This window comes from Poromitra crassiceps, assembly GCF_964638095.1.
Source record: "Poromitra crassiceps genome assembly, chromosome: 6".
NCBI classification, from domain to species: domain Eukaryota; kingdom Metazoa; phylum Chordata; class Actinopteri; order Beryciformes; family Melamphaidae; genus Poromitra; species Poromitra crassiceps.
The window spans coordinates 44177130-44191516 of NC_139627.1; the positions used below are offsets into that span (position 1 = coordinate 44177130).

Genomic DNA, 14387 nt, shown 5'->3' on the forward strand with positions numbered 1-14387 from the left:
ATGTCTCGTCATAGACGCTGGGTTAGCTGGCTCAGCCTGGCTGGGGGCGTGGTCAGGGTGGGGTAAATCCCCCGTTGTATCCATTCAGCAGTTAGAATTTAGCTGATAGCCCAGCCCAGGCAGACACGATCGGGGATGTAACCACCGCAGTAAATGCACATCTGAGCAGACGTCTTGTGTTCTGCTCTAGAATCCCAAAACCTGTAGTTTAGAGCTGCAGCACCGTCCTTTGGTGAGTCAGCCCATTGAGATATATCAGCGGTTTTACCCCACTCGCGCGCCAGCCATATAACAATTTGTGGGCGTTCCCACACATGCTGACTGTCTCTATAGCCCTCGCTTGCCCTTGCGTATGACATCACTGCTGATGTCATAACGTCGCAGCTTTAAGAGTTTAACTACATGTATGTCCCTGCATCACTGATGACATCACTCACTGATGACATCACTGGTGACACCACACATTTCTATACATATCATTGGTGGTCATAGTCATTGTGACATCATCATAGATTCTTCCCTGCAGAGGCTATAAGTAGGACCGATGCGAGGACAATGTACCCTATTCTGAATGTCAGCAACACGGAGGCTGCACATAGAACTGGCGGAAATACGCAAATCTGGAAGTTTCCGCAAGATTCAAGTGGATGAGTCAAATATTTTGAACTGGCAAGGGCTCATTGTTCCTGACAATCCTCCATATGACAAAGGCGCGTTTCGCATTGAGATCATATTCCCTCCACAGTATCCCTTCAAGCCACCCAAGATCACTTTCAAGACAAAGATCTACCACCCCAACATTAACGAGGAGGGCCAAGTGTGCCTGCCTGTGATCAGCGAGGAGAACTGGAAACCTGCCACCAAAACTGACCAAGTGATTCAGTCTCTCATCGATCTGGTGAACAGTCCTGAGCCCGAGCATCCGCTGAGGCTCGACCTCGCCGAGGAATTCTCCAAGAACCATAAGAGGTTCCTGAAGAACGCAAAGGAGTTTACAAAGAAACACGGCGAGAAGCGACCCATGGACTGAGAGCAGTCCATGGGTTCTGTCTGGCTTCCTATTCAAAGGCCCGTCCATCCCTCACTTCTGCTCTTACTCCAAACCACCGGAGGCCCCCGCTCATGCATACTGCCGTTCTTGCACTGTACAGTCTGGGCATGTCGCAACATGGGAGAAACGCGCAACTAGTGCCCCCCCGCCCCCTACTCATTTAAGCAATTGTGTGCCGGTGATGTCATCAATGTCAAGTGTGACCAGTGCACTTTATGACAACATCAGTGCTGTCACTCGGGCTGAGCATGCATGCTAGTTCAGCAATTGTGCGTCGATAATGTCGTTTCTCACTGATGACATCACAGCTCAACTGACATCACAGCTCAACTGACATCACTGATGACATCATCACTGACATTGTGGAGACAGAAAGTGGTGCGGATCAAAGCTGGTGAAATGCACGAATGCAAGCACGCACACACAGTGCCAGGGGGAGGCAGGAGAAAGGTCCGACCTGCAAAAACCTGCACGACTTCAACACCTCGGGTATGATTTTTAAACCGTCTTGTGGGCCCCAGACCCACGATCATCGATTGGTGGGGCTGTCCTTCCGTCCGTTATGGCACGGATTCTGTCCATCCGTCCATTATGGCACGGACCGTCTGTCCCGTCCATTATGGCACGGACCGTCTTGTCCTGTAGGCAAATGCCCCTGACTGATGTCATACCCACATGTTATGCCCCACAATCATCGAGTCATGTGCCATACCCACTGGGTACTCAAAGAGGTCCAGTTAAAGAAAATGTTATCAAGCAAAGGTCTGCATTGCAACATCTAACGTAGCTTTCTAATTTAAAATAAAATGGCTGCATTTAAAAATAACATACAACAGAGTGCTTTGGAAAAATGCATCTTAAAAAAAATGCTTTAATTTAAAAAAAATAAGTTTCCTTTTTTTCTTCTTCTCTCATTTCACATTTTATCAGTCTCAGCCAAGAAACCTATTTTTCTCTTGAGAGAAGTGAGCTCTCTGTCTGTCTCTGTCTGTCTATATATCTATCTATATATCCATGCATCCATCCCTCGCACTTCACATGAGACACTGTTTTTGAACTGCCCGTGAGAAAAATGGATGAACATGTAAGAGTCTGTCAATTTAAAACGAAATATTCGTTTTCACGGTCTACTCGTCTCTTTTTAGCATGGCATGTGAAATTACTTCTATCTCTCGCATTTCTCCGAGTCTCTCTCGCCTCCTCTCCTGGCAGTATTCTGGCAGCCACAGGCAGCCTCGATTCGCATATTTGATTGGCTGAGTAGCATCACATGTGATGATTTAAAGTGCATGCAATTGGTCTGTGACATTCCTGGCATATAAACCAGTACTGTAAAGGTGCCGGTTCAAATTCTCGATGATTTGTAGGTTATAGGGCTGGGTACGGATAGGACGGTGTTGGTCTGGATGCGGACCAGAGTCCGGACTTTGAGGATCACCGCGTCTAGAGTAATGATTCTGGTATCATATGAAACTAGAAGACCCAATGCCTCCAATGGTACCAACTATGTCATGCTAGCTTGTCGGGACGGTGGTGAAATAATGCTTCAAAGGTAGGCAAAATTTTGGCGAGGGAAAAACTGGCATGACCATTTTCAATGGGGTTCCTTGACTTCTCGGGCTGGGATATGCTTATCTCCCGAGTCGACACTATTGCAATGATCTGGTATTTGGGGTAATGATGGGATTATGTTATATTACGGGATTGTTTACGTTGTGTTGCTAGATGCTAGTTCCCACTACATGTGAACGCACCTGAAGATTCCGAGGGACTCTAGAAGCTGCAGCTCTTGAGAGACGTGTGGATATATCCCTTCGGGGATTGGCCAAGATATTGTGATCCCTTAGGGATACAAGGTGAGAAACTCCGGCATACGTGAGGGACTCCGAGTAGAGCCGCTGCTCCTTTGCGTAGAAAGGAGCCAGTTGAGGTGGTTCGGGCATTTGGTAAGGATGCCACCTCCCTATAGGGAGGTGTTTCAGGCACATCCAGCTGGGAGGAGACCACGGGGCAGACCGAGGGCTGGTGGAAGATTATATCTCCACGCTGGCCTGGGAATGCCTCAGGATCCCCCAGTCAGAGCTGGCTAACGTGGCCAGGGAAAGGAAAGTTTGGGGTACCCTGCTGGAGCTGCGGATGAAGATGATGATTGTAATATATTGATGTGAAATCAATAAACCAGATGGAGACCGAACTGCGCATGGAGGTTGGGTACTTTATGGACTAAGACTATTATTCCACTAACGTCCACTAGGCGGTAGTATAGTCTATACAGACTAGTCCCAATACACAACAATGATAATGATGATTTATTGTGAGGTTTGTTTGATTTTCCTAACGTGCAACGTTCGCAAGATGAGGTCTTTTGGGGTGAGTCAGTCATTCAGTCTATCCGCCAATCACCCCCAATCAACAATAAAAGCAGTTGATTACCCGAAACTGTGAAACAATAGCCAATGAAACCAAAGATGCTAATCGCCCCCAAACACATGAGAATTGGATGTATGGGTAGGCTAGCCATGAAAGTGACCAGGTCGCCGATGCTATCATACTGTTCTATGTGGCCATGAAATAAAAGAGGCCAGGTCACTGATGATGTTACACCGATACACATCACTGTCATCTATGACATCACTGATGACATCACCGAACAACACAAGGTCGCCAATGATGTCACATCAATGGCATCACTGACGACATCATCACCCATGACATCACCGATAACATCCCTCAGTGATAACATCATCACTCATGATACAGTACCATCACTGATGACATCATCACTGATGACATCGCAATAGCTTGAGTGGTCTGTCCCCAGACATACACTTTCAGATCTGCACATGGGCATTGAGCGTTGATGTTTAACATTGTGACATCATCAGTGATGTCATAAATCCTTCCCTGCAGGGGCTTTAAGGACTGGACTGTCTCTGTCATAGAGATTGTGAGATCATCAGTGATTCTAAAATCAAATGATTTGTGACAGACACTGATGTCACTGTTTAGCCACCGATGACACAATGTCTATGCATGGGAAGAAAGTAAAGCTCGCACACTGCAAGGCTCCAGTTGAGTGTTTTTATTTAACACCGATGGGTAACGTTTCGGGCACCCTGCCCTTCCTCAGACAGTGTGACATAGGACGACGCCATCTTTAAATACATCATGGAACAGTCACATGACATGACGCAGTCATGTGGGTCAACTCAGTCATGTGACAGGAAAAGCTTGGATGAAGAAAGTTACATACAATGCTATACTCCCAACTTTTATGTGGACAGAACCAAGTCTGTGACCACAGAGAAAAACACATCTCCCACAAAATGGGGCTGGGCATCCACTAGAGCTGCCCAGAATGACAGTATGCAAAAATAGAAATAGAAAAGTATAGGTAATATATTATAAGTAGCAGATAAAGCAGGACCACTCACATATGCATTGTACTGCTAATTTGAATGAGTTCCAAAGTGGTATTAATGCCTGAACGGGAAATCTGCATAATTATGTGAAGGAGATATATATGTGTGAATATATGTATATACAGTAATAGGAGGAAAAAAGCTCAATAGTGCGGCCCAACACCACCGTCAGGCTAGCGGGCCGTCATAAAGTGTGGGTATGCTAGAGGCGCCTCTATATGTCTTAAACTCGGTGTAACAATAGCAAAAGCAGGACCACGATTACTTAAAGTACTTAAAGTTAAAAAGAGAGAACGAGAGAGACCATTCAAATGCAACACACAAAAAAGTTCAGTTATAGGAAAGGACGAATGTCCATCTCCTCATTGAGGCCCCTGGGCGCCAGAGTGTCCAGAGTGTAAATCCAGACGAGCTCGCGTCTTAGAAGATTGTTAACTCATTCACCGCCAGTTTAGGACTGCCAATATTTAGCACAGGCCAAAGATTTTCATAATTGTTGGTCATCTTTCAAGACCCACAGTAAATTATCTATTAGCACCAGAGTGATTTGCAATACCTCAAAATGAAGATGTACGTCTCTGGGTTCACCAGGAAAAAAAAAGTGAGCTTTTAGCATGTTCTGTACTCTACTTATAGCCATTTATATACACCCTGTTTTCACCCAAAATGTCTCTCTGAGAAAAGAAATTGCAGAAAATGGCATTTATGTACAGCACACAATATCATGCAGAACTCGCTCTCAATTCTTTTATTTTGAACTGTATTGACATCAGACATGTAAATATTATTCATTATGACACAAATGACAAAAAAAAAATATATATATATATATATATATATATGAAGTGCTTTTTTTACATTCAACAATACAGTTTGCTCAGTGTGAGTGAGTGTACAGACAGACACACAGACAGACAGACAGACAGACAGACAGACAGACAGACAGACAGACACACAGACACAGACACACACACACACACACACACACACACACACACACAGAGAGAGAGTTCTGTCCACAGCTGCCTGCAGCTAGATCGCACCTCCTTCCCCCTCCTTCCCCATCAGCGTTTTGCCTCCTCTGCTGCTCGTTTTCCTCCTCTCGTTCGGGCTGGGAGTGGGACGAATGCTGCGACACGAGTCACACGACACAGGAATGGGTCCGCGGCTTGGCTTTGGGACCAGGCGCTGCTGGAACCGGATCGATCATGTTCGTCACGGGTTTGACTAGGCAATCCAGGTTCGCCCTGCAGCAAGGCAGCATTGCAGCGCGCCGAGAGGCGTTTCAATGGCGTTTTTTCCTCTGTACAAGGAAGCGCGTTTCTCTGTTTTTCCTCTTTTCCTCCTTCCTCGTTTCAAACAACAGCTGCGGTATGTGTTTGATAACGTGCTGTCGGCTACCCTTTGAGGATAGGGACCAGATGACATGTCAGAGGCTAGGTAAGTGTTTCAACTACGCGCTGCACTCATAAAAACAAAAACACGTCAAACACGTCTTTGGCGTGGATGGCTATTTCTGATAAGACGTCTTTGGCGGTGAATGAGTTAATGTCACCCCCCCTCCTTGGGAGTTGCACATGCTCTATCCCAGTGTAGCTGAGAGGCAACAGAATGGTGCATATGATTGAAGTGGTTAGCAACAGGGCTCTTGGGATCATGGTTCCTGATATTGCTTCTATGCTCTGAGATTCTGTTCTTCAGAGGTCTGGAGGTTTTACCTATGTACATCAGGCCGCAGGGGCATTTTAGCATGTAGATCACATTACTGGTTTTACATGAAATAATCCCCTTAATATTAAAGGTTTTGCCTGTGTGTGGGTGATAGAATTTGTTGGTTTTTCGAGTGTAGACATGCGTAGGATTTATGACATCACTGATGATGTCAGAATGTTTTTGACATTATCAGTTTCTGTCACATCCACAAAAAGCCATTGTGACATCATCAGTGATGTCAGAAATCCTTCTCTGCTTACGCACAGCCATTGTGACATCAGTGATGTCATAAAATCACAGATGCTGTCACATATACATAGAGCCATAGACATTGTGACATCATCAGTGATGTCATAATTCCTTCCCTGCTGAGTTTATACTCTTGCTCATAGCCCAGCCAATAAAGCCTGAACCTGCAGCAACAACATAGACCATTGACCAATCCTTGTTGAAGTTTGAAGTAGGTGGTTCTCCACTTCCAGGAACAACAATGAACAACAGCATTATTTTCAAGCAAGAACATGCACATGAGGATGCAATCTGGACAGCAGCATGGGGTAAAAGTGAGGTGGACGGGACAGAAACTATTGTTACCGGTTCGTTAGACGACCTGGTGAAAGTGTGGAAATGGTCCAATGAGAAGCTGCAACTGCATTCGACTCTGGTGGAGCACCAGCTGGGCGTGCTGTCAGTCGACATCAGCCCCAATGGAGCTATAGTCGCCTCCAGCTCCCTGGATGCCCAGATCTACCTCTGGGATCTGGCGTCCGGCAATCAGATCAACACCGTGGATGCTGGACCAATTGATGCGTGGACAGTTGCCTTCTCACCAGACTCTGAATACATCGCTACCGGAAGCCATCTTGGCAATGTCAACATCTTTGGAGTGGAAAGTGGCAAGAAGGAGTATTGTCTGGCCACCCGGGGGAAATTCATCCTGAGTATCGCTTACAGCCCAGATGGAAAATACTTAGCCAGCGGAGCCATCGATGGCATCATCAACATCTTTGACATTGCCACTGGAGAGCTACTTCATATGTTGGAAGGTCACGCCATGCCCATCAGATGCCTCACCTTTTCCTCGAACTCCGAGCTGCTGATCAGCGCCTCCGATGACAGTTACATCAAGATTTATGACGTGCAACATGCCATCCTGGTCGACACGCTGAGCGGACATGAATCCTGGGTTCTTCACGTAGCTTTCTCACCAGATCACACCCAGTTTGTCTCCAGCTCGTCTGACAGGAGTGTGAAGATTTGGGACGCCAATACTAGAACTTGTGTCAACACTTTCTCCGACCATCAAGACCAGGTTTGGACTGTCAAATACAATAACACGGGATCGAAGCTGATGTCAGCTGGAGAGGACAAGGCCATCCACATCTACGACTGCCACGTGTGATGCAAATCAGGCTGGCCATCACCGGTGACATCATCCTGACTGATAACTCATCACCAATGACATGGGAAAAAAAAAGTTCCCTAATGACGACGAAGCTGCTGTGTCCCATGCTGCACTTCTGACATGGTAATCAGAATCAGTATAAAAATCACAATGCCATACTACTAAATACTTTAAAATATCAATAAATATTTGGAAGAAACTTGGTTTCATGATTCATGGATGAATATCATGCTGTTGAATCACACATCAGTCTGGAAGAGGAAGGGTTAGGCCAGGGTTAGATCACTGGACCAGAGCAATGTTTTAGCCCAGAGACTCCCCTGCAGCCGTGGGAGGCTGGCGGGCTGCCATGTTTAAGGTTGTTAGGGGGACAGAACAGTGCTGCAACAACTTTGACAGTGCTTTGTTGAACCTGACTTTGTTTTCTGACAGAATATTATTACAACTCTGAATACAGAACAGCGACTTGTTAAGTTTACCTGTAGCTTGCTGCAACATTACGTTACATCCAGCCAGCTGTCCAACACTTGCTAAGTTGATCCAGATAACGTGACTGACTCAATAAGAGTAATAACAATTTTATTAATAATATTAATAACAAATTTATTTTTTGTTCTCGCTTAAACCAAATGTTTTATCACTCCAGATTCTCTGGAAGACTTTTTGGCTTGGTTCGAGCTTGTTATAAAACTCGTTATATATTTGGATTTATCAAAATATCTAATGGACGCGGAACTTACTTGCGGGGCAAATTACGTCACGAAAAGTCACGTGCCTGTTGAGCTCTATAGGTACAGAAACACCATTTTGGGGAAATATAGAAATGAGGAAGGGGAGTGCAATGCCCAAACATCGTAAAAATGTCGGCTTTTCTATATTATCATATATTATATTTTCTCTCTATTTTTTTTTACTTTCTTTCATGAATGAATAAGTTTGTTGACTAGAGTAGCTGTGTTATCATAATGTTGATAATTATGTATGTCAATTTAGTCTAGTTATGATGAACTCTGGAACAGAGTAGAGAGAATAAGGTAGGACTAGATAAGCATCTTCTTCCTCCTACTCCTTTTCGGACAACTTACTGCCAATTTTATTAGTTATTTTGTTTTTTGTTTTGTTTGTGTTTTTTATTATGTGTATATGTGTGTATATAGCCTACATGTATATTTCATTTTTTTAACGTTCAAAATAAATTTTCATTAATTCATTCATTCAAGCGTGAACATCTACCATTGCACTGACAGATAAATGTTCTAATTCACCAGTCTTTACATAAGTAGTAGCACTAAATCATTATATTGTGTCCCAAATCTGCCAGCTTTTGGCTGACATTATTGCCATGATCCCAAGTTAACAACAACACAAGTAACGGATCACCAGCAATATGTAGTTAACGTTATATATCTCAGGAGAGCAGAAGAGTAACTTATAATAAGCCATGCACATTAAGATTAACGTTACAACACTTTAAACTGTGTTTTCACAAAGCCTTCCATGACAGCATTGTGCCTGTTCGGTCTCCATAATGTTAGCCTCCAAGGTACTCACCGCTAGGTGTCATCAGATCAGTCTGGTGTCATCAGCCCCTTGAAAGAACGAACAACACGTGTTACTAATCAATAATCACAGGCCAGTCAATTGGTAACATTACATTTAACTTGAAAAAAAGAGCAAAAATCACCTACCTCCATGATAATCCTCAGACACTGCAATTCTTCAATTTCTTTTGAATGGCGAATTGCACCCAACATCTGCAGTTTGTTAGCATTTAGCCCATTGTTTAGCCTTGACGCTAGCCTGCTTGGGGCACTGGTCTACTATCTGATTGGTGCCCAGACGGTGATAGACAGATGGTTCATCCAATCACCTGCCAAGTAGCTATTTAAACATGACTGCCCCTTTCCATAGGGTCTGCCTGTACGTTCCCAGATGTATTTGTGAAAACAAATCCATTTGGCAGCGTCAGGTTATATAAAATAAGATTATTTGTCAACAACATACACTGGCGAACACTGTGGCTAATCAACAGTGCAGGGAAAACCCCAGCTACACATGCAATATCTTAAAAATGACAAAATACGCTGGAGGGGGGCTTTAAGCACCGTGATTGGCCAGAAGGTCCAAGCACCACCCAGCCAGGAAATATAGTAGAGAGGGCATCTCACGAAGCGACACCTCCTCACGTTACGGGCAAGCCACACGGTACCAGAGCGGCACTAGTTGCTTGTAGTCGTGTCGCTGGTCGCTTGGTGCTGCAGTTTGATTGGCTCTCTTGCTGTCTTTCTGTTTTGAATTGGTCAGTAGAATTTGGCCCCTCCTCTCATCACTGTCGTCCGCCACCAGGTATCCCAGCATGCCTTGGAAGGCGATGACGGCCGCATCCAATACAAAATGAATGGGCAACAGCGACACCAAGTGACTACACACAAATTTTACTAATGTAAAAGAAATCAATCAATCACTTCCATTCACTGAGCCTCCCCTGAAACTGTTTGGAGGCCCCCGGGAAGGCCCGCCTCCCACATTGAAAACTGAGCTCGATTTTTTAAAATATATTGTTCAGGATAAGATAAGATTAGCGTAGGTTAGGACATCACTGATGACATCATCACGGATGACATCACTGATGACATCATCACTGAACTTTTATAGCGTCAGCCAGGAAGGATGACATCACTGATGACATCATCACTGATGACATCACATCATTAGGTAGCCTAATTAGGGCAATTAAAAAATCCGCACACCCCCTGAAAGTTTCAGCCCGCTCGCAAGTAAAACGGCATAGCTGTGGCCGGCCAAGATTCAAGTGCACGCACGCACGCACGCACACACACACACACACACACACACACACACACACACACACACACACACACACACACACACACACACACACACACACACACACACACACACACACACACACACACACACACACACACACACACACTTCTCATTCTTAGTATTATAAAGAGTGAAATGCATTCTTCTGATTATGTCATAGATAGATCATTCCCCATGGTTGGCTCCAAAAGACATGCATTATTGAGTCCACACTCCGGAGCAGAAGGTGGCGGTAATGCACCAATAAGCTGGATACCAACTGCCGTAAAACAAAAAGAAGACATGCATTGAGTCTCTCTCCGTTTTCAAATTGTCTGATAATAACCGATAGGGTGAAATATCTTGGTCATTTCATTACAGAGCAAATGACAGATGATGATGACATTCTTAGACAGTGCCGCAGAATGTATGCACAGGCGAACACCCTTGCGCGCAAGTTCAGTAAGTGTACAGAGGATGTGAAAATTGGCTTATTCAGAGCCTACTGTACACTCTACACTGCCCACTTGTGGTCAAACTACAAAAAGGCAAGCCTGAAAAGGCTTCAGGTAGCCTATAATGATGCTATGCGTATATTACTTAAAAGACCCAGATGGTGCAGTGCCTGTGAGATGTTTGTGGCTGCAAGAGTCAATACCTTTCAAGCGGTTCTAAGAAACCTTATGTAAACGGCGTTTACGTACCTTTTTCAATGCTCTGCAGCGTTTAGGCACCTTTTAAGATCGTTTACTCACATGTTTAAATCGTTTATGCACACTTATTATTGCACGAGTTTTAACACGTTCGCGTAAACTCCGTTGATGCGGAGACCACGCCAAGCACGTCACACACCAAAAGAAAAGAAAAAAGATTACACATGGGCATGGCACTGACCAGGATCTCCGCGAACCGTAGCCTATTTTTGTGGAGCGCTCCGCGGGAAAGGTACACGGCCCCGGTCATGTTGGTGCCTTTATCGAGCTGTGCTTGCCTGCCCAGACAGCGCTCCCTTCAAACAACTTAACGGTGCCATTGTGCCAGCGATGCGCAATGCGCATTTGGAGAGCAGCTCATGGTGAGCTGAACATAGGTAAGGTTGGTTAAAAATGTGTGTCCGGAGTGGGGAAAATCATATAGGCTCACCGTTTTACAACTGAAGAGTGAATCACTGGTGTAAGAAACATGATTGATTTCCCTCTGATCAAGTAAAGTTTGTAACATTAGGTGCGTGCGAGTCGACTTGAATAGTCCAGGTGCTACTGTATAAAGCCAATATAATACGACCATGTTGAAAACTATCTAGAAACATACTGGTGTTTGTTGTGCCGAGATCTGTATAAATAAATATTGGCTGACTAAAATTTAGTGGCCAGAGTGGCAGAACCACTTTTATTTCCATGTACAGTATGTTGTCTACCTATCCTTGCCCAATGTGTTTGTCGACAGTTTGAATTATATATTGGTATTCAAGAATCACAGATTCAATCTGTCTACATACTTTTAGCTATAAAGCTGAAGCTGACAATCACAGGTACAGTGTGTGTGAGAGAGAGAACTATATTACTCTTCAAACTGTATATACTGGGTTCATACAAGGTCCTTTAAAGTAGGCTACCTACTGTATAATTTAACTTTTCATACCTGGAGAAATTCAACAAATGTTCAATAAATACATTTTATATTGATTGTTTAGGCCTAATTATTTGTAAAGTCACAACACATTAGAGATGTGTGTAGTTCATTTTGCTCTCAAATGCACCAGGTTGATGAATTTTACTCTAAAATTTAAAAAAAAATCTTCCGGGGGAGAATCCCCCCGGACCCCCCTTGAGGGGCAAGGCCCATCCCATAGCCAGCTACTTTTTCTATCTGGCTGGCTACTCAGAAATGTGGGGGAACCCCCTGATATACCTTATAGAGCTATTCACCTTATTCTTTGCCCACACATGGACGCTTCCGCATTACGTCATTTTGTAATAGTATTTCCGTTTTAGACAAAATGGCCGCGCACACTCCGCTTTAAAGTGGCAAAATTACTCCCCCATAAACTAACATATCTTGGCGAATACGTATGTAACATACAAAATAAAACAACCCGTAATATCTTAATTTTATGTAGAATGCAGAGGACATGTAACTGTTTAGTTAAACTTGCATTCCAGGAATATTGTGCTCTTAAGATGACGTTAGTGGTGTGGACGTTAGGTTGCGCACCTATGTTAGGTTGCGTAACCTATGTGCGATTCGAAATAACGCATCCGAGATAGAAACGTTATGAATATAGCCACGTTATAAACAACAAACTAACGCTGGTGATCCGTATGGAATCAGTGTTACTCGAAATGGTTAACGGTTATATCAATTTGGTCATTCAGTGGCATTTTACTGCCATATAACATAACTAACTAGTGGCTAATATTATTAGCCACTAGTGGCCTTCGCAACTAGCACTGAACCGGAAGAACAAATACGTTTGCGTTGAACGCGGAAGAGAGAAAAAGTGGGCGTGGTGAATAAGGTGAATATGATTCAGATTAAGTTGTTCTATATACTCTCATATTTTGTCTTGTATATCGGTCACGGAAGCTTATTTATCCGCCGTTATAACACTGCCGGTGCCGCGTGAGAAAGCTGCCTCGAGTCAAAAGTATAGTTTACCCACTTTTTTTTTTACCACTACAGCACTGACATACACTAGGTATACATAGAGACTCAGGATGCACTGGCTTGAAAGCTTACATGTGAATATGTTATAAGCCTCATCTGTGAAGCTGAAACGTTGATGTGTTTTCTTTTTTATTTATTTTCTACTTGTATTTATTGTACTATTGTATGGTATTGGATTCTTTGTATGTTTATATGGACCACGAGTCTGAAATAAAGACATCAATCAATCTCTCACGTTCTCATGGACCCTTCTCACGGGGGCTATTTTGTGTCGAAAAGGCAGGGTAAACACAGGTGCAAGGCTGCAAGCAAAACACTAATGAGGGTTTCAAACTTCCATGATTGGAATTTGGAAACCCTCATTACCTGTGTTTATTCTGCCTTTTCGACACAAAATGGCCCCCGTGAAAAGGGTCTATTGCAGCCCATGACGTGTTTTGCTCCCAGGTGCACTGGAATTGTTCACTCAGTAACTCAGGGACCCCACTAGTTGGACTATTCCATGAATTTAATGCCGGATTGGCTGGTGTGACGGGGGAAGGAGGGCCCCCGGCCTGTCTACCAACCAATGATCACTTCACTCCTCCACGTGTAGTAAGTAAACAGGAACAGAAAACCACAACAACACAACAGTAAAGATGAAACGAACTTACCCCAGCGGTGATTCAAAAAGGAAAAAGAAAGAGGAGAAGGAAAACTTCATTGCGAAACTGCCCAAAACTAACAGCCTTTTTCAAGGCTGCGCCTAGTGACAACCGGGTAGCAAGAAGCTGCCACTGCCACTGCTGCTGCAGCAGCTGCTGCTAACGTGAGCGAAATTAGCATTAACGAGGAGGAGCTGGACGCAGCTGCTAACATTACCGAACATAGCGTTAGTGAAGAGGAGCTGGAGGAGGATCTAACACCGCGGTAGAAGGTCCAAGTCACGCACAAGGAGCTGCAGCATCTTGTAGTAGTTTAGGCTTGACACTGCTAGTGCTAGCGAATAGGAGGCTGGACTGGGAACTGACACTGAAGAGGAAGTGGCTGAGTCTGACAGTGACAGTGACGTCGGCGATACGGATGACAACGTTAATCAACAGACTGACACTGACAACGAAGATGGCAATGATGAAGATACTGAAGAACCAGAACCAGAGTAGCACTTCAACTTGTATTATTGAAGATGATCCAGCGCTCCGGCCAAAACAGCTGTCAGACAAAGAGCGCTGCTCAATAGTGCAGAGAGGACCAGTTCATAGGTGAAGCCAGGGCCGGTGTTATGCCGAGAAATGCCCCCCCGGCGAGAATGCCCCCCCTG

At 44.3% G+C, this 14387-nt stretch overlaps 1 protein-coding gene and 1 pseudogene across 2 annotated transcripts; both read left to right on the forward strand.

The window, feature by feature from the left end:
• Positions 1-571: 571 nt before the first annotated feature.
• Positions 572-1030, forward strand: LOC310778872 (ubiquitin-conjugating enzyme E2 L3 pseudogene; annotated as a pseudogene). Its single transcript has one exon. The product of its transcript is annotated as a ubiquitin-conjugating enzyme E2 L3 pseudogene (transcript).
• A 5646-nt stretch (positions 1031-6676) lies between these two features.
• On the forward strand, positions 6677-7588 carry LOC310777919 (uncharacterized protein; the record flags this gene model as incomplete). The annotated part of the gene is made up of 1 exon (XM_083638263.1): positions 6677-7588. One exon carries the CDS (start codon positions 6677-6679, stop codon positions 7586-7588), a length of 912 nt encoding a protein of 303 aa, XP_083494389.1.
• Positions 7589-14387: the final 6799 nt, after the last annotated feature.